We start from the raw sequence: 26,077 nt of genomic DNA, 5'->3' as shown, positions 1-26,077 counted from the left end.
GATACAACACACCAATGCAGCCTCCAACACACACATTTCAAATTAGTCAATGCTTAACTTGTTTTAGTTGCAAAAGTGGCTTGGATTCATCCCACTAATTTTAGGAACTTAAACTTCAAGCGATTCAGTTAAGAGTCTGATCAATTTAAGATATCTGTAATTCTGCAAGACAATTCAGATTTTGAGTGAGCCGAATTGCTCTCTGGAAGTGCTTCACTATTCACTGACAGCTGAAACCCTGAAAAAAAAATGTTATTACAATGCCCAATGTTTAAAGTTTTACAAGTGCACAAAGACAGGCAGTAATTTTCCTGTGTGATAGGGGAATCACAGAGTATCTCGAGTTGGAAGGGACCCATAAAGATCAGGATTTATGGAAGTCAGATTCCTATTTTGGAAGGGACAAAAACTACCATCCACTGACCAACTCGATCCATGCAGACAGGGTACACAACTTCCCACAAGTTCGAGTTTTTCTTCCCAATCCTTTCTATAAGGAAGCAATCCACATATGCCTGTTAAGCCCTAACCTCCCATCTGAAAACATCGACAGATTCAGCTCTTCCTGCTTTTAGACAGAGAAAGGTTAAAGGAGGCACACCAGAACTACTAGACCTCCTTGGAGCAGGGACACCAGGAATAAATGCTGTATTCCTGGAGTAGCCTTGACCAGCGCAAGGTACGGATCAACATTAGGTATGATCATTTCCCTGTTTATACTCCATATCATGCTTTGCATGTATCTATGGATCGCACCAGTTCCTTTTGCCACAGACCTGCCAGAAGACTTCTCCTACGGTAACTATCAACAGTGACTATTAAGTCATACTTTCAAGGAAAAACTTTACACCTTTTAAGTAGAGGCTGCCTTTTGTTCAAAAATGTACCTTGCATGCAACTAATGACCATTTAATTAGGAACTCAATTCATAACTGTAACCTGTACCAACCTATCTTTTTATCTTCTGAAAGCTTTGCTAGCAAAGATTTTATCACCATCTAGTTCACTGATAGAAATATTAAAATAGCATTAGACTAAAAACCAGCCCCTAGGAGATAAACACAGAAACAGCCCTCTTCATTAATGTCTCCCTGTTATCAAATGAATTTCAACTATGTCAGTGAGCAATTTAAAAGTTAATTGAACAGGTACCCTTTCCCTTCTGCATAATTTTTTTTTTTTTTTAATATTAAAAAGGTATGTGCTACTACGCCAAATGCCCTGGAGATACCTCAGCATTTTATACACTTGGCTTTATTAACCAGACATGTAAGCTAGTCAAATAAATCTTATTTTTGACAAGATCCATTTTCCATAAACTCTTTGAAACCGCCATTACTCTTTTGTTTATCCTGTTCTACTGCTGTGCTTGGATCAATATCAGCTCATCCACTCCACAATTCTGTGGATTAACTTACCCTTTTAAGTTCTGGAATTGCCCTTAGAAGTGCCTCCAAGTTCCCAGATTTTTTTATTATTTCTTTTTTCAAAAGTCAACATTAATACTTCAGATGCCTCTTCAGCTAGTTTCTTTAAATTTGGGGAGGTGCATGGGAAAGTTATTTTGGTTTGCTAAATTAAAAATATTTACTTTGAGCAAATGTAACCTTATAGCCCTTGTTAAATCAATAAAACTTATGTTTTCTCTTCATTTCGTATGGAGAGGACTCACTTTCATTTTATTCCAAATACAGAAATATTTATTAAACCTTTTTACTGTTTCCTACATCACCATTTACAGTTTTCCCATCTGTATCTCGTAATTGGCTGACACAGGACTTAAGGATTGGGGGGTGGGAAGTGATGTGCTGGAATTTATATAGGTTTAACACCTTGTTTTTAATGCAAGTGGCCATTCATATTTCATTTACTTCTTTTTAGCTTCCCTTATTGTTGCCTTTATTTAACTCTTAAATGATCATATAAATTAACGTGTTTAACACAAATTGTAAAGAACAATTGCATTCCTTTTACATAGACCCTCACTGTTCTGGCCAAACTCTTTCCTATCTATATTAATAATGGGAAATAGCCAGAAAGTGACAAACACTAACAAAAACACCTTCCTCCATTGAAGACAGCAACAAGGAAGTGCATATTAGCTGGGCAGCTAACCAAGAGATAACCTACATTTTTAACAGTCACAGGAGTCCCAGAGGAATTCAGGAACTGGGTCATGGATCGAGAGGAAAAAGGACAAGCAGCAGCTGTTATTTTGTAATTTTATCTGGCTAGGGCAAACAAAGGTAGAGGATGATAAATCACTCCTGAATTTCAAGGAATGAACTCAGTCCAGAATCTCTGAAGGAACAAAATGGATAGTGAAAGCCTTGCCCTTCTAGAGGAAGTGACAAAAAAGAAGGCAATACTATATTTTCTAACTCTAGTTTAGAACTTCCAAACTATATATTTAAGAGTACTTCTTTTCTGGTTTAGCTGTGATACCTCAACAATTTGGATATTAACAATGTATAAAACATGCATAAATATCCCCCTAAACAAAACTAGGCATTACCAAGTAAGTTAGTTGCCAAGTGTTGGGCTGCTATGGTGGTAAATGCTTTTGACAGATTCATGTACCTGTGAGTATTTTTAGATTTGTACCTCCAAGTACATTAAACGTTTTGCTTTAAAATGACTTGAATGTCATAATACCTCAGGAGGATCTCTTTCCCAGCTGCAATTAAAATAAATTTAAGGAAGTATTTAGATTTAAAAAAAAAAAAAAAATCTCATTACACTTTTAGGCATGGAATCTCTCACTTGCATGTATTCCTATCTTCTCTCAGCTGTTTTCCACTAAATTATTAACAAAAGCCCATTGATATGTAGCTGGGGGAGGGGAGCAGGGAATCCTTTGATGTACTACTCAAAGTACACTGAAAATTGCTTTACTGTATCACTCAAAAAAAGAAAAAGTTGCTATGTTCTAGGACATGGTCTCCAATAAGCTAGTTTCTGCCTGGCCAAAGTTCAAACATTTCATTTATTACTGGAAGACTCTGAATGAACAATTTTCTCACATTGAATAAGCTCAATTAATGAAAATAAATTAAATCCAACTCCCTGCTGTGGTCTTTCACTCCCAGTACGGACAGGGTATGTGATGACTGCTGAAGCAATGTACTTTACCCTGAGGGGAAGTTAGGGAAAGAAGCACTCCTGTACACAGTGATGCTCCAGATGACTGTGGAACAGATTTTGTTAAATCTAAAGGGATTCTTCTTAATTCAGGAATTATGCCGAGTCCACACTTCAGAGAACACCAGGAGAGCACGTTAAAACTAGGAGCCTAAAATAAAGATACACTAGAACCTTTTAGGAGCGAGGAGAAGGCCTAAGTGCAGTTATTTAAAAGATCTCTTACTCCTCTGTGAACAGGTATTCAACACTTAGTTATTTTTGTTAAAATAACAAAAGAGAAAGCAAAGCAAAAACTGTTACTGAACCATTATTTTTTGATCTCTAACACTAAATGTAAGATTTTTCTTCTCCTTCCTTTAGAAATTCATATTTCCAACCATTTCTGACTTAAGTTTGTTAAATACTAACAGTTCAACCTGTTTGGTGAGTTTGCTGAAATTTTAGAAGCAGAAGATAGCAAAATGAGCATTCATATTTCTAAATTACAAGCAAATTTGAATAATGCTTGGCAGAACCAAGATCAAATCAGGAATGAAAAAATACAGTCATTTAGAGATAGGATATACTGGACTACAGTTTAATTAAAATATTTGTCTTCCAAAAGGAATCACACTGCTTTTCAATACTCCTCATGCCAAGTCACCAACCTAACTCTGGCGCTGTTGTCTTACCTGAAACTGAGCCATTAATGCCAGTGGATTATTTTGACTGTTGTCAAATGTCAAAACATCAAAGATTCCAACACAATTAACTCGTAACCTTTAGGAACAAGACGAGAAAATGAAGAAGTGCCATTAAATTCTGTTGTTACTCAATTTTTCCTCTAGCATTCACTGGATGCTTTGATATGCAAAAAAAGTCATCAGTACTCAGCAAATTACTATGAGGCAGAAAATACTAATTTTACTATTTGATAAAATGCAACAGTCTTCAGTTTACAAATAAATCAGCAAATGTCTAAATTGTCAGTAGTGGATCTGAACAATACTTTGAGGATCATGCATAAGTCTTCCCAAAATATGTTTAAAAAGAACTTTAAAAACAATTTACAAGTTTTAGCACATTTCTCATGCTAGTTAAAAGCAACAGAACTTTCTAGTTAGACTTTGTTATTTCTGTAAAAGGTGCACAGTCAGCAGCTACCACGAATACAGATCACAGTAACACAGTGAGAACAAACACTTTCATTACCTTGTTTTGCCTGTTACTAGAATCTTTGTTGGATCCATCACTCGGCACGCCAGTCCTGCCGTATGAATAGTCCGTAACGCAGAGCTGAGCTGCACAATGTACGCCCATATCAAAGACTCTGGAAGCAATCCAGCATGCTGCCGTGGTAGAGGTCCATCATGCTGACCTAGAAGTAAAACATTGTAAGCATCAGTAGAAGGTTACTGCGCAAAATTCACATTAGAACATTTTGAATTATACAGTTAACTCACACATTCATTTCATTCAACTCTTAACAGTCCTCGAAAGACATATTTATTGTGCTTTAATGGTTGGTTTGGGGTTGGGGATTTTTTTTGTTTGGTTTAGTTTGGGTTTTTTTGGAAGGACACCAAATTTTAAAATGCTGACAATTCATTAGGCATTATTATTTTCACTCTCATATCTAGGAAAACCATGCTGATTTTTAAAGTTTAGGATGAATAATCACTACAAAAGGAGCACTGGTTAGAAATTGCTGAAAGTGGGTGGTACATCAAATATGCAGGTACTTCAGAAGTAAAAATGCCAGTATTCTGAAACAATAGCATCTACCACAACAGCTGCAACAGATCCCATTTTACCTCTTTTACTGTAGGAAGGCTTACAAATTAAACATTCTCTATCATCTGATAAGACAAAAAAAAAAAAAACCAAGCTAGTTTCAAATTACATGGGCAAATCAGACTGTAAGATTTGGAGGCTAAACATCACTGAACACAACTTCACTTCAGCAGTATATTCTGCTGTGACCCAGCTCCCTGACAAGTCATCACGGCATGACCCCTGTTCAATGGGCCATCTGAAAGCAATGCATCACTCCTCTTCCAAATGGATTTACAGTCCTCCTTTCAAAAGTAAAACTAATTCTTTGCAAACACACACCCAAATTCTACACTGCAAACAGTTTCTGAGTAATACTGAGCCAGAGATGAAAAAATAAAGGTATAGATAACAAATGTTATTTTTAGTAAGATGCATGTAATACAAAGAAGTTGCTACTGTTTGCACGGCACAAAGCTGAAGTAGAAGAAAATACATCCAGAGTAAGACAGGGCATCTCAATTTTACAAAACGTGATAGGGATTTCATGAGGTTGCCTCAGTACTGATTTTGCTAATTTTGAGACCAGTAATATCATCAGTATTCAGTAAAATCACGTAAGCATCCAATTCAGTTGTAAACTGACTGCACTCCTCTCCTCCAAACATTTGTTTCTTTGGTTTTTGTTGGGTTTTTTTTTTTTTTTTTTACTCTCCCTACAGGAGCATATCAACATTTGTGCACTTGCTCAAAATAAGTTTGTGTGTGTGTGCTTGCATATGTATACACAAGTATATGCAAGAGTGAAAAAAATGAAACACATACTGAAAAATTTTTACTTAGAAATTTTACTGATTTTGGGGTGATGGGCTGGAAATGTTCCCAGCTTTCATTTCTGAGCTTTTGTTTGTTTGTTTTTAAGCTTTAGTTCATTTTTCAGGTTTAAAGTGCTTTGGTTTAGATTATAAAGACCAAGACACTGACTCCTTTAAATGGCAATAAGTCTGTCGTGTCTACTGAAGGCTGAATACAATGAGATATTCTTTGTTTTTTTCTGGCCTCCTGATGAATCATTATGCAAATCACTTCCCACAAACCAGCATACCAGAAGTCTCACGTAGCAAACTTTTTTCCCCTCATGATTATCTCTTCTTCAGCATGACAAAAATTATGATGATATAAAATGATTGAGGAGATATAACCTCTTTTATTAGTCGAGGCTTTCTCTAGTTACTACTTGCTATAGAATACACTTTATATTTGGTAAACAGCAATGTGTGTGATATGTTTAACAGGAATGCGTATGGACACTGTAAGACAGAGTTATATCTGTGTGAAATAAATACTTCCAGAACACAAATGTTGCCATAATATCCCAAAGAGAGAGAAAAGCCCAAACTTGGGAGTTATTTTTCTGCACGCAACTTCAAAACAACAGCACTTGCCCTTTGATTTCCAGATAAAGGCCATGTAACCAAGAGAATATTCAACATACACTAAAAAGCTGAAAGATCAGAGTTCAACACAGCTTCTCCCCCGCTATCAGAAAAATCTCAACCAAGCAACAACATTATTTTACTACTGGAAAGACTTGCTTGAGGCTACAGCCAAACTAGGCTGCTGCTTTCAGACTGGTTGGCTGCACCCCATGTTCCCATACACTAAAGGTACAAGCTAGAACGTTGGAAGAATTTTGAAATGCCTTCTTACATATCTATCTGTTCAAAACAAGCAAGATTAAAAGCAGTTCAGTTTGCTGCAATGCTGACTATGAAGTATGTCCGATGAGGTCCATCAGGCCTGCCACAGATAGCACTTGAGCAAGGACCCAAGGACATGAGACCCAAAATCTCGCTCTTCAGGCAAAACACACTGTTGAAAGCTCTCCAAACGGTGCTGAACACAGTGGAAAACATCACAAGAATATAAGAAAATGTTACAAAATTTATCAGAATTACTTTACTCCAAAAAGTGGTATTTTAGAGGTTTCATGGTTGATTTGAAAAAGGCTTCCCACCACAGGCTGAATCCACAGCCACAACATGCAAAATTTCAGATTACATTCTTCCCACCTACCGCAGGGCAGACTGACCTCTCCCACTACTTTCATCTCTCTGAGATGCAGAACATAGATACTAATGGAGAAGATTAAAAATGTAAGAACTGCCATTTCAAAAACACAGGTTATCCATTATTTTTCCTTGCCACATTAAGATAAAAATTGTTGTCAGCATTTTTATTTATTTATTTTTAAGTTCTGTGGTATCATGTTCTCAACAGAACAAAAAGTGTACTCTTTGCACTGGTGCACATGTGTATACTTCTTTTTTGTTTGTTAAAAAAAGCATTCAAATGAAATTCAGTTCCCCAGAGCAAGGATAAAGCCAGGGATAGTCCTGGGGTGGGAAGGAAGAGCTGGGACCACTGGCAGTAGAACCTGTTTTACATCATCAGGAACACTGTCAGAAAGCATGCTAACAAACAGCAATTCTCATCAAACAGTTATGGGGGAAAAAAAAAAAAATCAAAACTCCAATGAAAGATTTAGCTGCTTAGTACATTGAACCTCTCAGGCCTGTAAATCAGTCTCTTACATTGAGAACTGTGAATTGTTCAGTGTTTGCTTGGTGCTCCTGCATTAAAGTACTGAAAGTAAGATAAATGCAGTAGCCTTCATTTCTCCCCCTTCTCCAGGGAAACCTGGGCTTCAATTTTACATTTCCCAATTTTCAATATACAGAAAGGTTCTGAACTACTAGTGCAGCACTACATTTTGTAAAAAACCTGAAGATATTGAAAACTTGGATTTACTTTGAAAAAGTTGCAGCTTTTGGCAAAGGTTATTTTAGGATAATTATTAGTCACATATTTTGACCTTAACAACATCACACTGACTTTCGATATTCGTATATTCTTTCTCCTCATCACAGTCTAAGTACACAACTTATTTCTTTTTCAATGGAAAAGGTATTTTATGAAAAAACATTCAGCAACTGGGGATGCAAAAACTGTAAAGTCAGTACTGAAGTCCACTTTTGTGCATTACATACTACTATTAATGTGTCCAAAGGAAAACAAGGTCCAGGAAACTTGCCTATCCTCATTAGAAAGTATTTGTTTGCTGAAAAGCAGAATCTGTGGTGCTGCAAACTACTATTAACAGCATGTACACCAATGTTTAATTACTCAGAGTGTTTTTAATAAACAGACCAAAGGACATGTCAAAGGCACGCTTATCTCTGCCAACCACAAAAACCCATCAGGACAAAGAAAAAACCCTACTGGCAGCAGTGGATAGTTACTGTTAATTTGCCAGGACTTTCTAGCCGATAGTTTTAAAGTACTTACATTCAGAATGTGGTTTACCATTTAATTACTGGACTGTTAAGAACATTTCAGTACCTTTGGGTTAACTTGCTAATTTAAAGAGAACATCATTTCTGCAGAGATAAATGTACTAACATGTACTATAATCTGAAGTTGAGCAGTATCAGAAAGGTGGAAGAAAACAAACAAGTTCCAGAACAACAGATTTAATGTTTAGACACTTTTGATAGAAATAAGTGTAGTGAGGAAATATAACAAATGAGAATCAAACAAAAAAGGAACTTTTCAAATAAATGTACTCCAAGTAACAATTAACTGAAAAGTCAGACTCCTGATTTTAAAACTTGTGTAAATTCAGTAAAATATGACAGAGCAATGTCAGATTATCACACTGAAGAAAGAGGATATCTCATTGCATAAAGAACACAAGCAATAAATTCTATAGCATTCAAAAGTAACAAAGCCATTAGTTTACAGTATAAAAATAAATGTAAGCTGGTTTCTTTTTTTCCCCACACCAAATCTCTTCCAAAGTAGTTCTGTAACAGGGTCTGTAAGTAACACAGCAAAAAGAAAAAATGCAAGACTGACCACACTGCCACCAGTGACATGCAAGACAGCTATGTAAACCATAATCCTCATCTTTTAACTGTCAAAGTCTCACGTTGCCAACTGGAGTGTTCAACATAAATAAGGTTGCATACCTGAAATCAAATTCTCTGAGTTCACTGATCAGGTTCACAGTGTTGTGCCTCCTAAAACCTTTAAAAGCAATTGTACTAATCTGGGCCTCATGCTGCAGAGTACCCAACTTCCATCCATTCCCCTGCTTCTCTTGGGAGTCTCCTCTAGGCAGGCAGACGGCCAAGAAACTCTGTGAGGGGATGGAGAAAGGATCCATGAAGGCAGGCAATTCTGAGAAATCAAGTTATAGGTATGCAATCTTATTTTTCTCTCTTAAATTGCTCCTTCTACTGAGGACCAGACTAGAAAGCAGCAGTTACCAAAAAAAGAAAGGCCAAAGCAAAGATGTGCAGAAAGATTTGGCAAAATTTGGGAATTTCAGGTGACTTTTTTTCTAATTTATCTAATAAAAAGACTGGAAGAGCAGGTAATGAGAAGTGCCATAGACAGGAGAGAGTTATCTTCCTTACAGATCCCTGTAAGTTCTGCTGCAACAGTTCATTTTAATTAAAGAGTACTTTGGTTTGGCCTAACAGAAATTGATGTCTTATTTCCAATTTCAAAGACCATCCCTGCCTACAGAAGGAAGTAGTAGTTGGTCAAGTAAATGGTCCAGATAGCCCACTAGCCTGTTTCAAAGACACATACGCTAAAATTAGAACAGTAGCTTGCAATGGATACCTTACCATACAAATATAAACAAATAGAATATTCTACTAGCCTCCAATGATTTGCAGCTCAGAGAACTCCTGAGCTAGAGACAGTGTCTTTGCAGTTAACAGTCTTCCAAGTATTTCTCCTCCATGAGTAAGCCCACTTTCCCCTTGAACCCAGGCAAATGTCCACAATAATCTGTGATAAAGTTCCATGGCTTAATTGTCTTTACACAGGTTTTGAATTTGCTAGTTCGCTAGTTTCATTTGTCAGTCCCTAGTTTTAGGCTGGAAGAAATAGTAAACTATTGTTGCTTATTCATTTTTTCTTTGTCCCTGATGATTTTTCAGACACCTGCCATATTGCAGTCATTTTTAATCCCATCATACTCCTGTCCATCTTTAAAAGCATGAAAAGTACTATTCTGTTCTTCATACAGAAGCTGTTCCATGCCTTTAATCATCCCTGTCACCTCTTTCAACTTCTTTGCTGTTCTTCTATACCCTTCAAAATGTGTAAGGAGGACCACAAGTACAGATAGGAGTCTATGATGCACCCACATCTTGAATACAACATCTTATGTTTCATTGTTTACTTTTTTCTTAATAACCTGCAACAATCCATTTCCTATTTACTGCTATTCAGCAAGAGAACAGTATTTTCCTTAATCTACTTAACTATAGCCCCAGATCTATTACTGAGTGGTAACAGCCACAACAGAGGCCACCATTTTATGTTTAAAGCTAGAGTTATGTTTTCCCTCAATCACATCAGTTTACATTATATCACCTGCTAGATTACTGCCAAGAGTCCCAGTCTTGTAAGATCCTTCTGCAATCCATCACAATTGGCCTTTGTTTTTAACAACCCAAATAATTTGGTATTATCAGCAAATTTTGACAGACCATTGTTTATCTTCAGTGAAAATAAGTGAATGTGTTAAGAAATAAAACTCCCAGCACATATTCTTGTGAGACCCCATCAGTGATCTCCCTTCACTGTGACACAACCGTTCGCTCTCACTCTGTTTCTCATCTTCTAACCAGTTATTAATCTAACTGAGGACTTTCTCTTTTATCTCATGGTCACTTAAGTTTCTTTTAGAGACTCTGATGGACTTCATTGAAAACCAAAGATCCCATCTACTGGATCTTCCTTCAAAGAACTTGGATAGATTAATGAGACATGACTGCCCTTTATAAGAGCAAAACTTAATTCTTTTCCAGTGTGACAAAAGAATGTGTCCCCAAGAATTTTATTGTAACTTCTATTATTTTATCTAGAACAGACATCATTCTTCTGTAATACTCTAGAGAGATATAAAAACATAACAAGGACTGATTTACATGGAAATTGAAAACCATGGGTGGGAGACACTCAGAAGTCTAGTCCTGCACGTAACAGTCATTAACCTGGCAGTAGGTGTTCCAGGTTTATCCTACCAAATTAGTTTCACATCAGGCTCACTGAATTTGTAATTGCATTCTTCGACTTGCCACAGGATATGACAAGTCAAACTAGGGTTTCCTCTGTCTGAGATATTGCCACCAAAACCAGTGGTGGAACTCAAGTTCCAATCTCACTTACACCAGTCAGCTCAGTGCAAAACCAGGGGGGATTATTCAGTATATAAGGGATCTGCAAGCCTTTGACTGTATTCACCCACTACCAATCCATTATACTCTGATCTACCAGATAGCCAAGTAAAGTTTTCCATGTCAACCTTTGAAACAGATTGAATTCACAGCTAAAGGCTCTAATTTCAAAAGGCACAAGAACGAAGAAACCTTAGCTCCTGCTTCTCTTTATACACTGGCAGCCTAAAGACATTTAGGGAACACCTACTCTAATAAAACAAACAAGGCCAGGTCATAGTCCTCTGGTCGTGGATCGCATTTCAGGGTTGGTCCTGCATCGAGCAGGAACTTGGGCCAAATGAGCTCTAAGAATTTCTGGGATTCCATTCAGCTTTCTCAGCATGGCACTGGGCTCTACTAACAGCTTTGGTCTGTTGTGTTCCAGACCACACATGGATGCAGTTTGTGGGACTGCATGGGTCACAAACTGGTCCTAACAGGCAGAATGACTGGCGGCATACTGTTTTGGAGGGGAGGAGGCTTTAGCCATATGGATATGAGCTTTGCTGGGCGACTTGCTGAATCACAGACCATGCTGTGACAGATTTTATTTATGAATGTAGATGTAGCTTTAGTGACTCCTTTGAAGCCATAGTATAAATCTGAAAAAAATCAGACCATGATGTGAAGTTTGTGTCTGAAAAGAATATATGTTACAGGAAATTTTCAATCCATTTCTTGTCTTAACTAGTACTTCACATTCAAAACATTAAATAAAACACTATCTAATTAGTCCCCATAATACTCCATGAGGAAAAAAAAAAAAAAATTATAAGTGGAGGGCACCTGAACAGCAAGCATCAAACTGACATAACATGTGTCTTTTACAATTTTGGAAACATCTCCATTAAGCGTCAGGTGTCACGCAGTGACAGACCTGCAATTAGGACCCCAGAGTTCTTGGCTCCCAATCCCATTCAAACTTATTTCCCTGTCAAAGAAGTGTAATTCCCTTACAAACTGATGTCAATTTTGCATATTAGTCATAAGTCAAATGTGACCAGAAAAGTAAATTGTTCACTGTTAGACTTCTACCTTAGCTTTTAACTCTAGTTATAACTTTTCTGTTATGTCAAAAAAAAATTATATTCAGAAATTTTACAAATAGGAAGTGAAGAAGAGTTCTCTGATCCCAATCAGCTTATGATATGACAGAACTGATTAGCTAAAAAATTAAGTTGAATGACTATTTCTGACCACCTACTTACTGCTTAAGTATTGGAAATAGTTTACAGAAGTATTGTACGATAACGTATTTTCCTTACCCCATTTTCGTTTTGTGAAATAGGCATCAGCACTAGGGTCATTGAAGTGTCTGCTCATCATAGTCTCTCCTCCAGCATGAAAATCGTATGCAAACACAAGAGCTTAAAAATAGAAACATGTGACAATTACTAACTCAAGCATATTTAGAAAAAAGTCTCAACACATCAGTTGGGAAAAAAACCCAAAAAACTTACAATGTTCTCCAAACGCTTTAGTGGTAAACACTTCACGCAAAGTTACTATATTCGAGTGCTGAATTTTTTTCCACATGTCAACCAATACCATGCACTTGGTGTTAACAAGACGAAAACCTAGAAAAGAACAAAAACCATGGTTTAAAATGTAATGTTTTGGGGGAGAATTTTTTACTTTGACATTTCTTCTGAAACTACTGAAAAGCAACCAGACATTAAAATATCACTAGCATGCTTAGGAATGCTAGTCCTATCGAGGCAACTCAATTTTTCTCACCATGTATCCTCCGAAGGCAATACGGCAGGTCATCTTTACTATTTACAGCTTTATAGCATGATGTAATGTACCCAAAGTTGCTTGTCTTCTGTATCCGATTGGGCGGTGGCAGTGGTTCCAAAGGAAAGAGACTGTGGTAGCTGTCCACTTCCGCAGGAACTGCTAAAATCAGTTTATACACAGAAACATAGTAGGTGTCAGCTGACTTTGAGAAAGTTATTACAGTAGCAAAGAAGATTAAAACGACTGCAATACATAAATTCTTTGTACCATCTTTTAGATGCATGTAAAGTTAAAATTCACTATTTTAGCTTTAATACCAATATATACGTTCCTGGAAGAGATTCCACAAAGCTAAAATAACTGTCTTCAGAAAAACAGTTACACCAAGTAAAATCAACAGAATAGATGCACAGTTCCATCTGCCATTTTCTCATTTGCCTTAAAAATTCACCCTTCTGAATGACCATTCTTTGGTGGTTTTTTCCTGCACAGATTCATAAATAACCACCAACTTCCATTAAGACTTCATACCACTGTAAGAACCCTGTCTTCATCACAAAAAAGCAAATCTGGATCTTATGTGTTTTAACATACTGGTTTAGAAAACAGAAGGAGAGACGTGCTGAAAGTTTACAAATCAGATTAAGAGATTACCCTTGCAAGACGAGATACACTTGTACTTCATCTGCATTAGTAAACTAAATTGCATTTTTTTACTGTATCATTATCATGTTAAACACACATTTGAGAAGTAAAGATACTGCAACCAAAAAAAGCAATCCGTTTACATCAAGTTGAACACAGTCAATTGTAAATTCTCCAAAAGCCAAATTACAATGAAGAGTATATGCTTCTCTTGCCTGACAACTAGTATGCCAGCCAATTCACTTTAAAACAAATTAATTTTCCAGTTTATATACAGCCTTTGAAAATATATGCATCCTTTAAAGGAATACCTAATATGTACAAAGTAATATACTACTGTTCTTCATGAGGCTTTATTGCCTTCATGATTTTTCCTTTCTCAGCAATTTTAAGTATTCCCAACCATTAAGGGGTTTTAAAACAGAAGAAAATCAGAGAAGAAAGAGAAAATAGAAGCAAGAAACAAATTTCCTATTTCTGAAAAACTTTGTATCTGATTATCCACAGCCCAGGCTGATGATTAAGGCTTCATGAAAAATTAAAAACAGGTGGTGTTCTTTGCAAGATGTTGTTAATATTGTTGCATATGCATGGTTGCAGAACAATATGATCACAGTTTACGTTATAAGAAACACTTACTTACCAGGAATATCAGCCTGATCAATCTGGGCCATAGTTATTAAGTGTCTGTTGATCAGTTCCTGAAGAACAAATTCAGTCAGGTTTTGAACGCTATAATTCAGCTCATCATTTTTGGTAAGTTAACAGTACACTGTCTTTGAAGTTCCAGCTACTTGTACTAAAAAAGGGAGTTGATGCAAGTGTCCAGGGTTGGGGGGGGGGCTGAAGACCACTAGGCTTGAAAACATTAATGACAAAATATATAAATTCTTGAAGGAAGAACTGCAGAAGACACATTAGCTAGAGCTAGCATTAGCAGAGGCACCTACTACAGTAAAGCTGAAATAAGTAACAGTCACAGCCAGCTCTCAGAGAAAGGCTCATCAACTAACACCTGCATACACTTTCATTTCAGTGAAAGACTTTAAAACTGGATAGGATTACAGCTTAAAGTAATGCTACATAAATGAACTTATGCATACCAAAACAATACACGAGAAGTAAGAATCCTTAGCCGAACAGTAAATCATGGCATGCAGATTAGATTGCAGTCACATATGTTGTAACCTGCCCCCACCCTCTGTGGTACTCCACCCATTACAGAACTTGATTTTTTAAATTCTCCACAGGGAAAATTGACTGCAAGGACTTTGAGTGACTATTTCTCTTCTACTATTAGTGATTTTCTAGTTTTTGCCAAGATATGAGATTTTCCTTTAAATTCTCTATCATCTTACCTGTCTGAGCTCATCTGCCATGAAGAAGGAAGGTGCATTTGCTTTTGGCTGCATGTAAGCAACGTGAGGTGCAGCTGGATGGTAAATGTGGTAGTTTGGAAATACCTGAAAACAAAACATTTTAACAAGCCGTTTAAAACCCTTAACGATAGGGAAAACGAAGAGTTTTGTCACCCTTTTAGTTTGAGCTACTGAACTACGAAGGCTTCATGCACAAGTACGTGTTACAAATCAATTGTCAGATATACTACAATTTCCTTATGAGATATTTACTACTAATGATTTCAAGGGGGGGTGTGTGTGTATGTACATAGTTATTTTAACATTTTTGTAACTGCCTTTTCCCCTCCACTGTAAATGGAAGGGTTATTTAACCCATCAGAAAAAAAAAAACCAATCCGAATTTTTCATGTTTTCTCCTTATGTATGTATCCACTGAGATATACATAAAATGCTTTCTTTCTACTGCTGTATAAAAAAACCCAAAACTCTCCACAGAGGTAAATGAAAAATACATATAAAATTCTCTGGTCCTTAAATTTCAGTGATTTTGGAGAACAAGTACAACAATTAAAAGGCCAAATCTTCATAGAGAATAAGGGTTTCAGAGTGTTTAGAATAATCTCTGTAGCATCAACCAATTCAGCATTTGGCAACTCCATATACTTCTGTATCGAAAGCAAACATACCATTCCTGTGAGAGGTGCTGGAGTTGTATCAGTGTAGAAGTACGTTGTTCCACCCACTGTTTCCTTCTGGATCACCTGGCCGGTAGATGGAGGCTGAGAGACAGCATTAGCAACAGAAGCAGAGGCACTAGTAGGCACCATATAGTTTGCTGGGTTAGGAGTATGACTTCTTCTTCGAGGAGCAGGAGATGTATGAGGAGTTATTTTGGGGGAATGAAGAGGAGAAGATCCTGCTGACAGTGACATTCCTTCAAGAAACACAAGAAGATTCTTGATCAAATCTTTGTCATCCAAAAAAAAAAATTAGCCATTTGGAAAAAAAAACCAGCTTTCACTACCACTAATATTCTGAGCAGGTGAGATGCTTAAGGACTGCTACATCTATATGAGCGGTAAGAGGTAAAACATTAAGAGCAAGACTGAACAGATACATTTTCCAAAAAAATCATGATTCATTCTGAGAGAAAGGGCTTGGGAACTTATGATCTACACAGAGAGAACCGGAATGAAAGACACAGAAGAAGCAGAATGGGGGAGACAAATCAAATTAATGCTGTGTCTAGAAGGGAGTTTATTAAACCACAAAACCATAAAATATTAACAACTGCATGGTAAGTGAATGTTTACATAAGTTACACAAGCAGTCAATGGAGTCTGCCGAGCTGTAACTCACTTCACCTCATTATGTGTGTATCTTTTACTAGAACCAACTCCACAGCTATGAATGAATATTGCAGTTAGATCTCCAGTAACTACAGCATGCAAATAAGCAATACACAATACGCTACTTTTAATAATTTCAGAGGAGAAATTATTTATTTTCCTATAATTATTGTATTCAAAAATTATCCCCCAGAAGATCTATTTGGTATGCAAAGACAGGTAGCTTCTCAGAATATGAAGTCTGTTAGGCATTCATGCTGAGATTTTCAAATTTATTTAAAATTATTTTATTGACTGGTGTTCACCCTCAACATTAGACAGGCAACTCACCTGAAACTTGAGAAGCTCAGCTTCTAAACAAAGTGCATCAGTGGGGAAAACCAAGGGCAACCTTTTCTGCACACACACTTTTTAGTTACCACAAATTAGTTTAGTTACTTCAAGAGTCATTGTATGCGGAATTCTCAGATACGCTTATTTATAAAAGTTTAGATGTCAAAGATGTGAGGAAGGGATTACCCTTCAGAAAACTCCTAGTATTGCTAGTAGAAGATCCTAGATATCTATGTATTCAGATTAGCACAAAGGAGAGCATCTATGAAACTTACTGTTGCTCAGTTCAGATTGGGATGTACTTTCTCTTCCTTAAATCAGAACTACATTAGCCATACTACATTCTTTTTTTGAAAGGACAGAAGATACACAACTTTTATATTTAATGCTCTATGGGCAGCTGAGAATTCTTCTCTAATTAAGAATTCAGTTAGTTGGTACTCAGATATTTGCTTAAATTACTTCCATTTATAACCTTTAGTTACCACAGCTTATAAATGGAAGTAACTTAAGCAAACATCTGAGTAACAAAAACAAGAACAACTTTTTTTTGCATACACACTTCTTAGTTACCAAAAGCTAGTTTAGTTACTTCCGTCAGGGGTTATTGTACGCAGAGTTCTCAATATGCATCATCAGTAACATGTAGGAGTTTTTCTTTTTTTTTTTTTTTAACACTCATGTCTTGTCTCTACAGTAGTCGCAACCCTCCCACATCTACTTTTTTCTTTTTTTAAACAAACCACAAAAGCAAATAACAATTTTAGTATTAACAGTTTAATCAGTAGGCGGGGAAAAATTATTTTGAAGCTGTATTATCCTAATGATATTAGAGTATTTGTAACCTTTCATTTAACTCCAATAATTTACTTTTTTGACATCTCAAAAACTATGCGTATTCATTCAGCACAATATTTCTTTTGTTCTTGAAAAGTGAATAGTTCCAATAAAACAAACAAGACTTTTTAATGTAAACCAGAAGAAAATCTTACACCTTTCTCTTTAGTTGGGTCTCTTCAGTCATTTATTCTTTTTATAAAATATAAAAATATAAGAATTTAAGAATATAAGAATTATAAAAAAGTCTAGACTTTTCTGGGCCAGAACTTTTCTTTATATTAATATATGTACATGTATGTGTACATACACCTTACAGAGAAGCAATACTGTGGAATAATTGCTTGCTGACTAGTGTATTAACTTAATAAAATGTAAATTATAATAGGCACTTCTGAATGTTTAAAGTAGTTCTGAATGGTAACATAAGTAGTGTCCTAAAAATCTGCTTACAAATCAACTGTATGACCGTAAAACGTTACGCATTGTGATAGCACTGGTTTATGCTACAAAAGAAAGTAAGTTTCCATTAAGGTAAAAGTTGCCTTGAGTGACTAACACTTAAAATATTTCAATAGCTACTGTATAGATGGTTACATTTTTAACAAAAGACTAAAACATGAATGCATACTTAATCCACTGTGAGAAAAGAGCAATTTCAAAGGAAACAATATATTACTATTAAAATTTGAAGGATGGCTAATTAAAATGGCCATAAAACTGGAGCAGCTCTACAGTTTGTGTCTATGATGTTCAAGGGATTCTCTTCACCTAGGGAAAGTTATTGACGTGTCTTTTTCACTCTATTCCATTAAAACACAGAATTAACTGAAGTCCTTCCAAGCATGTAATTTCTACCCAGATAGAAGTAACTGACTTCAAGAAACTTTTTTTTTTTTTCAATAAAACATTCAACTGTAGAAACCAGGAAAAAAAACCCAGCAGCCTTCATATATACTAATGAAAAATTAACTGAAGACTTCTCTACTTTTAAAAAAACCCCAACAACTGTACGTACAAGACACAGTATACTGTAAATCTTATCTTAAAAATGAAAGTGATGACTTGCAACCTTGCTGAAATTATATTGCGACCTTCTACTGAAAGTTTCTCAGGAAAAAAAAATAAATCTATCACTTGCAGTTCTTACTGATACAATTTCAAACAACTTCCACGGTAAGATTTACTTTTTAAAAAATTTATTCCTGCCAAAGAATACTTACAAATAGAAATCCTTAATGCCTTTGCTTGAATATTAATGCAAGATTGAAAGAAAAGGAAGACAGTTACACAAATCTTTTCAAACGCCCTTCCAGCCTCAGTTAGGTCTGATTTTGGAAGAACATTGAGAGTTCAATGAAAATCATCTGATGGGCAGAACATACAGGCTTCTCATTTGCCAATATACATAGTGAGTTCAAGATATGAAAGAAGCTTGACTACAGTTTGGTTTTATACTACTAGAACAATATACTACAAGTTACAAGAAAATTGCTGCTAGTGCTGTTGTAGGTACCAACAGGCTGAGGCAGCAAATATTCAAGGTGATAGATTCTTCTGGGAGACCTGCATTAAATTCTGCAGAGTCTAAATAAGTAAGTATTAATTATGAGAAGTCCAATATCACATAAAAAAGAAAAAAATAACTTTTAATACAGTGAAACTCATGCATAGCCAAGTACTTAGGAAGCAAGTAATTGCATGCACAAACTCAAGCCGATCTCACTAACTTTGTTAGTATTTCAATCAGTTAAAACCTTACCAATATTAATATTTACCCACAACAAAATAGAATTAGAAGAAAATAAAGGAAAATGGCTGTATGAAAAGGTGAACATTCATTCCTACTGACTCGTACTGAACATGATAGTAACAATGTGGTGAATATGGAACCATGTCTCACAGAATTAGACATGCTGTTTTCAATAGCACAATTTATATAAACACCTATTCACCCGAGGGCCTAAGAAAAAATGGGGTTTGAATAATCTAATTACGATTTTTATCCATCTCTCATACCAGTGATCCTGACAAAAAAACCCCAAACATTTTTAAGCTTTCCCTATGAGACAGTTTAGTGTTCCCCTACAGTATTCCTGTTGGTATTTTAATAAGACAAACACCAAAAAGCCTGCTTCAAATTGTCCTTCCTTAGACTTATCTACTAGTAAATGTGGCTCTCCATTCCTGCCTTGGTGAATCTTAATACCCTTCATGAAGAAGTCAAATACTATCTTGAAAGGTAAACTGCAAAGAGAAAGAGCTTCTTTCACCTCAAAATCATTTACATCTAAAAAACGGTGTCATGGTATCATCTCAACATGGAAAGGGCTGTGGGATTTCAAGGTCTTTTTACAACATTCACAGTGACTGTACAGGCTACCTACACATACCTGGAGCTCCTGCTGCTATTCTCATTTTAGGTAGAGAAAGAGGTCATATTTACATATCCCTCTTTTTATTGTTGTATTTTCACTTCTGGTATTGTTTTTTATTTTTGAAGTTTCATTGCGACTGAGGAAAGGGAAGTGGTAGACTTTGCAATTCATTTGAGACAGTACCAAAGATATTTTATGAGATTAACACTTCTAATAAAGCTTTGTAGCATGCAATGTATTTGAATTAAAAGCTAAGTTGTATTTTGAATATAAGAATTCATGCAGATGAACAGGATCAAAGAAAGGGCATCAAGCATGAACTCTCATTAAGGACTCAGTGTCTAGTTTTTTGGATTCAATGGAAGTTTACAACTTAATGAAGCAGGATTTCATTAAGCTCATGTATACAAATCAGCTGGTCTACAACATAAACACTTTAAAAACCACAGGAAACCAATAAATGTTCTGTACATACTTTCTTACCTTTGCCTACAAATTTACTCATCTACAACCATATATCTATGCCTCTAAGGCTTGTAACACATTCAGAGGTCAAAAATTAAGCATTTACCATTTTATTACTATAATGTTTTGTACATTAGAGACACTCTAGACTACTAGGTACACTTTTAGGAATGACTAAACGAAGTAAATAATAAAACCAGACTATTTCAATAACCTCTTTCAAGCAGTACCCTTATATTATATATAGGATATTATATATGTCCTATATATTTCTTTCAAGCTATCAGGTCATTAGCATTATAGCTGCGTATTTCCAAATTGATTACATCTGCTTAATACCCTAAACAACTTTAGAGTCGTAAGTTCCTTCTCCTCAATTTTATTTGGGATGAAACTAATTTTACAATCTCTTTGCCTTCTTCCTCGCTTGTATTATTCTGGCATGACTGTGGAACTTTCTCAGCAGAATGGCTGTACCATACTTGACGCAGGAGGCCAAAACAAGCTCTCGGTGCCTTAGGCCACTCAAACCACCTCAGCTGAAAGTGGTCCATTTCCAGCTGAGGTCCTGAGCTCCAAGAACTACACTCTCATAGCCCATCACGAATGGAGATGTGTCAACTGGACACAAGCACATCACCCTCATGCTCCTGGCTCCTAAGCCTGCAGGTTCAGGCTGGCAGCAAAAATGGGATCTTTTACATTCTGCATAAGCTCAGAGCCTGTCTTGGACCAAATATAGAAGTAACAACAATTTGCTGTCATTTCCATCGATGACAAAGGCATCACTCTTTAGCTATAACCTAGCTTAAGAAAATCCAAGCCAGACAAAGGATCTTCTCTGCTGGGAGCTATACATCTGTTCTCTCTCAAATTTAACACAGCAATGATGTCTTATCACTTCGATGACATTCATTAATTTCTTTCATATGCTTTGTTGCATATTTTAATGGCGCTATTACTCTGTAACTGCTACACAGACCTGGATAAGATAAGCTTGTTAGCAGTAGTATTATTTGAAGATTGTCAACAACTCACTAAATTTCCCATACAAATGATAAACAGGATTTGTTTGCTAGCAAAGGAATGGGAGGAGCAAAAATAGGGTATTATCCAAGGGAGCTTAAGGAAATAAGGTTTCGAGAGGGTGAAGGAGATCTGTTCAAAGCTCTTGAACAGGACAATTTTCTCCAGCTATTTGTCTAACTCACATTTTATCTCACTATGTTTCCGTATTCTATTAAAGGCTACCAAGATGAAGGCTGACTGTGTTGAGATTATGCTAGAAAGCACTTACCTAAGTAAATACACATGAAAGTAAGAGTAACCTTCTTCCATGCTATGCCCTAATGGATATGTCAAGTGTGGATACAACAAGTTATCTATTAAAGTACGTTAGGTTTCAGTTGTCATTTTTTCCAGTATTTCTGCAGTACTGTTGATAAGACAGGTGGAACAAATATTTTCCAGGGACAATTAATTTTGTGAATGGTTATCTATGAAATACTAGATGTCAAAAGTGGTTTTGATTTACACCTACCTTTAGTGAAATCTCAGAAATCAGAGATGTGAAAGAACTTCATTTTTTCCATCCTCAAGAGGGAAATCAAAGGATTGTTCTCATCGTTTACCTACTTTGTTACAGGTGAATTAAACTATGGAACTTTTAACAAATTATTCCTACTACATTTCCTTATTTCTTATGAAATATTGATTTCCTCCAGTACCTTGTAAGCTCCTATAAGCAATCTTAATCTCATGCAAATGCTTAAATCTTACACTTTTCCTGAAAGTTATTCTACTGGAGAATATACATCATTTAACTGGAAGGAGACTTACCTTTATTTAAAGGAAAATTCTTATAAACTCTTTAATGGGTTTCATTTGAATTTGTTTCCACTTATTGAAAGCTAACAGATCCCAAGAATAATTTTTAATTACCATTTCATAACACATTTAAATGTTGGTTTTTTTATTCTGTTATCCAGTATGACCTAAATGGTGACGTTTTCCCACACATAAATACTGCTTTCTTATTTAAGAGCCTAATCTTTTAGAAAGAGCACCTCCTAACTCACCTTGAGGTAACAGAAGGGTTTTTTGGATTTATACTATTGACAGCTAAACCATTTAAATAAAAATAAATGTCTATGAGTATTATTTACACAGGACGTTTAGGTTCACAAAATTCAGTCAGTGTAGAGAAAGAAGCTTCTAGCGCAATTAAGAGCACCCAACCCAGATCCCTACTCTGAACTATTCTCTTTTTAATTATACAGGAAGAGCAGGGAAACAAGGCAACTTTGCCTGAAGTTAGCTCTTGTGAATTCTCCCCTATCCCTCTCATCCAAAAACAACAGTATTTGAACCTAGCTAGTTTTCAGCATTGGCATCTATATTTCTAGGAGCTCAAATCATTGTATGAACTTCTTTCATCAACAGAGTTATCCTTTCAAGTATTACTTACAGAGAGTAAAGAAATTGGACTGTGAAGGATCCCTCTGAGATCCCACTGGACACTTTCCAAAAGTAGATCATTTTACTGTATTCTATTTACTCCTTTATACACTTTTCAATCCAGGTGACAAGGCTGAGAGGCATATAAACACAACAGTTTTCCAATAAGACTGTACAGCACAATATAGTATGAAGCAGACACAGTACTGCAACATGTTAATTTGGTCAGCAGAAACATCATTCACTTTCCTAGCCTGTTCCAATAGTTATAACATGCGAGCTAAGTGCTGGCTTCTTTCACATTGACACCGAGATTTATCCCCTGGCATCAGGAGAGAGTGAAGTTCCGTTTAAGAGATGGTAAGTGCCAATACTGGTTTAAAAAACACCAAACAATTACAATAGTTGCCCCTCTGCCTTTTGGCAGCTTCCTAATGCTTCTTGTCCATCGCAAGAGATTGCCAAAGGTTTAAGTAAACATAGAAACTCGCTGAAGGATCTGCGATGTGCAATATCCAGATCTGCTGATGGTTATATCTTAAAACTATTTCATTTTATTTAAAAAAAAAAAATTATTAGAATGAAGCTAACTTTTTCAGATCAGAAGTCCAAAAGATGCATGAAGAGCTTGAACTTCTTAAGTGTAAAAAAAAAAAAAAAAAATCTTGTCACTCACTCAGAATTGTATGACTGCATGGAACACATTTCAGTAAGAGTTTTAAACGTGGGAAATATAAAATCGGTCTTAAAAATGAGATTACGCATGACAGACACAATAACAATTAACACTACTTTGCAAGACAAATTATTTTAGAATATGCTTATCTTCTACTTTTTAAGTCCTCATACACACTCATTAACATTGAAAATAATTACTTCTAGATTATGTACTCTAGAAACAAATCAAGAGAGCAGATCAATGCGTGATAATCAGAGCACACATTCGCTGTAGACTGCAGTGCATTTCTAGACTAGGGGTAGTTTAAATGATCTTCAGATACTGCTCTGGCAAGAACCCCATAGAGCACAGTATGTGATAGCTCAGCACCCCTTTTCCCCAAAAAGGGCAGGGTAAGTTAGGCTGAGTTCATTTCAGCGCTGCTGTGGCTGAACAGACTTCACAGCCTGCAGTGTGATTTCTATACTACTGGAAGATAAATCCCAAGTTCCTGCACTTTTATATGCTTGAAGCCTGTCTTAAAATTAAAAGCTAAAGTAGGAGGTGGCTACATTTGTACCCAATAAACCTGATCACTATCTATACAGGGTTATGTCTGGCATTAAGTTAACAAGAAGCAACTGTACTGCAAATCATTACTCTCAACTTACCTGGTGCTAGCCCAGCAGTAGCAGGACTTCCCATGGAGGGGTGAGAGAACAAGGCTTGAGAGAAGGCAGACATACTTGACTGGGATACATTACTCAGCCTGGAGGTTGATCCTCCTTTAGGAATAAACTCACTTGCAGAAGGATTTGGTGTCTGTTTAAAAACAAATGTAAATTAAATGTTTATTTTAAGTGTGAAGAGATGGACAGTGCCTATTTGGTAGAAAATACTTTCTAGGCAAGCCTACCAAGTGCAGAGGATATTTTTAAGATACATATAGTTTGTTGACAAGAACAGCAAGTACTGGAAGCTGGTCTGCACAAACTAATTTAAAGGTTTTTCTAGCTTACATCTGAAGTAGCATTAGCAGTCTTTCCATATGAACAGCTGATGTATGAGCTCATATAAACGCTTTGCAAAAGGCTTTCCATATGCATTACATTATAAAGTTGGAGAACAGACTTGACACCGAGAAAGCCTTGCCACTGCTGCACAGACTGTTCCTACATGACTTTAGAGACTTCATCTCAAACTAAGTAGCAGTTTCAAATTAAGGCAGTAAAAATGATTCCTACTAAAGAAGGCATCCCTGCCTCCATTTCAAACAGGCTTTTTTCTGAAGTTAACTTCAGTTTTAATCACCTATTCCACTTACATAGCACCTTAATAAAGAGGCTTAATTTGGTACCACAGAAACAATAGCAGCAGAGTGACCATCAATCACTCATTATCTATTAGTACATAAAACATATCACACAATCAACTTTTAATTCCTATTAAAATCTGTGCACAGGGCTTTGTAGTTTTGGGTTGGATTTTTTATTTGTTTTGGGGTAGAGAGGGTTAGAAAAAGAAAATCCTAATTAGAGCTCAAAAGGCAAAAAGCTTATTACTGGACAGCCAATTATAAAAGACATTAGTAGAAGAAAAAAAGAAATTAAGCCAAGAAATAAAACCAATTATTACATGAACACACTGAAAAGCCTGAAGATTATTAACTGTCAAAGTTAAGTTTACTAAGTAATCTTCGGAGTACCTCTTAAAAGCATCTAAACAAAAGTAGTAAAATGAGAAGATATTAACAACTCCCAATAGACAAAGGATACTGTCAAGATAATCCATAATGGTTTTTTAAAGCAAATTATATTGGATCACTTTGGGTTTAGGCAGTTTTAAAATTACCAAATATATCAACTGTTAGTTAAATTACCCATATTGATTTTTACCAATATGAATGAAGTAGCATCACAGAAGTTAACTTAGTGCCAAATTAGTAAAGTGTGATTACAGAAGACTAATTTAGACTACTTTAAAAGAAAATTATTTGAAAAGTATTCTTTTTTGTGTTAATTTGTTTTTAATATCTTTATTTGAATACTTCAGCCAAATATCATACTACTAATGTATTTCAAAGCACCGGCAAAGAAAGAGGATTCTAAAAGCTGTAAAATTAAAGAGGATGCTCAGGTTTAAAAGCAAATGGTAAGAATATTCCACCTTTAATCACACAGTAAGTTTTAACCACTAACCACCTTATGATGCTATATATTAGTCATGTGCACGAGTCTGAATATTCAAAGAACACCTATAACCAAATATGTACACTGGTGAAGTAAAACACTTAGATTTACATGGGTAAAAAGCTCATAAGGATCATAAAACTCTACAATCACATTTAGTTAAGGAAAACTTGCTAAGGTATACACTAATGCAGCAAAACAAAAGGTAAGTTGCATTATACAGACTGAAAACAAATAACTGATACATTTAAACTCAAAAGGTAATATTCTGGACTTATCTGAATTTTAGGTACAGGAATAACAAAGAGAATGGTGTTCCTCTAGATAAAATCTGGCATGCAACAATTCAGCCAAATCTGCACTGAAGATGGAGAAAGTGACAGAGGTGGTAAAGAGCCAAGTATAATTTGTCCAGGTAGGAATACAGCTGAAAAGTCATCATCAACCAAAACAAGAGCAACGGACAG

At 35.9% G+C, this 26,077-nt stretch overlaps 1 protein-coding gene across 8 annotated transcripts in view; it reads right to left on the bottom strand.

Annotated features, from left to right (window-relative positions):
- PAN3 (poly(A) specific ribonuclease subunit PAN3) overlaps positions 1 to 26,077 on the bottom strand; it is an 82,889-nt gene that overhangs the window by 13,201 nt on the left and 43,611 nt on the right. For 7 of the 8 annotated variants that reach the window (XM_052812274.1, XM_052812273.1, XM_052812271.1 and 4 more), the window contains 9 exons: positions 24,093 to 24,243; positions 15,631 to 15,878; positions 14,942 to 15,046; positions 14,227 to 14,284; positions 12,936 to 13,097; positions 12,659 to 12,775; positions 12,464 to 12,565; positions 4,336 to 4,501; positions 3,816 to 3,903 (listed from right to left, as the gene is read on the bottom strand). In XM_052812274.1, coding sequence (XP_052668234.1) covers positions 3,816 to 3,903; positions 4,336 to 4,501; positions 12,464 to 12,565; positions 12,659 to 12,775; positions 12,936 to 13,097; positions 14,227 to 14,284; positions 14,942 to 15,046; positions 15,631 to 15,878; positions 24,093 to 24,243 — 1,197 coding nt within the window. The remainder of the gene's footprint in view (positions 1 to 3,815; positions 3,904 to 4,335; positions 4,502 to 12,463; positions 12,566 to 12,658; positions 12,776 to 12,935; positions 13,098 to 14,226; positions 14,285 to 14,941; positions 15,047 to 15,630; positions 15,879 to 24,092; positions 24,244 to 26,077) is intronic. The other variant, XM_052812272.1, reaches the window with a different exon arrangement.

Source organism: Harpia harpyja, chromosome 17, assembly GCF_026419915.1.
Source record: "Harpia harpyja isolate bHarHar1 chromosome 17, bHarHar1 primary haplotype, whole genome shotgun sequence".
NCBI classification, from domain to species: Eukaryota; Metazoa; Chordata; class Aves; order Accipitriformes; family Accipitridae; genus Harpia; species Harpia harpyja.
Note: the sequence above shows the minus strand (reverse complement) of the source record. Positions and strands in the feature narration are given on the sequence as shown.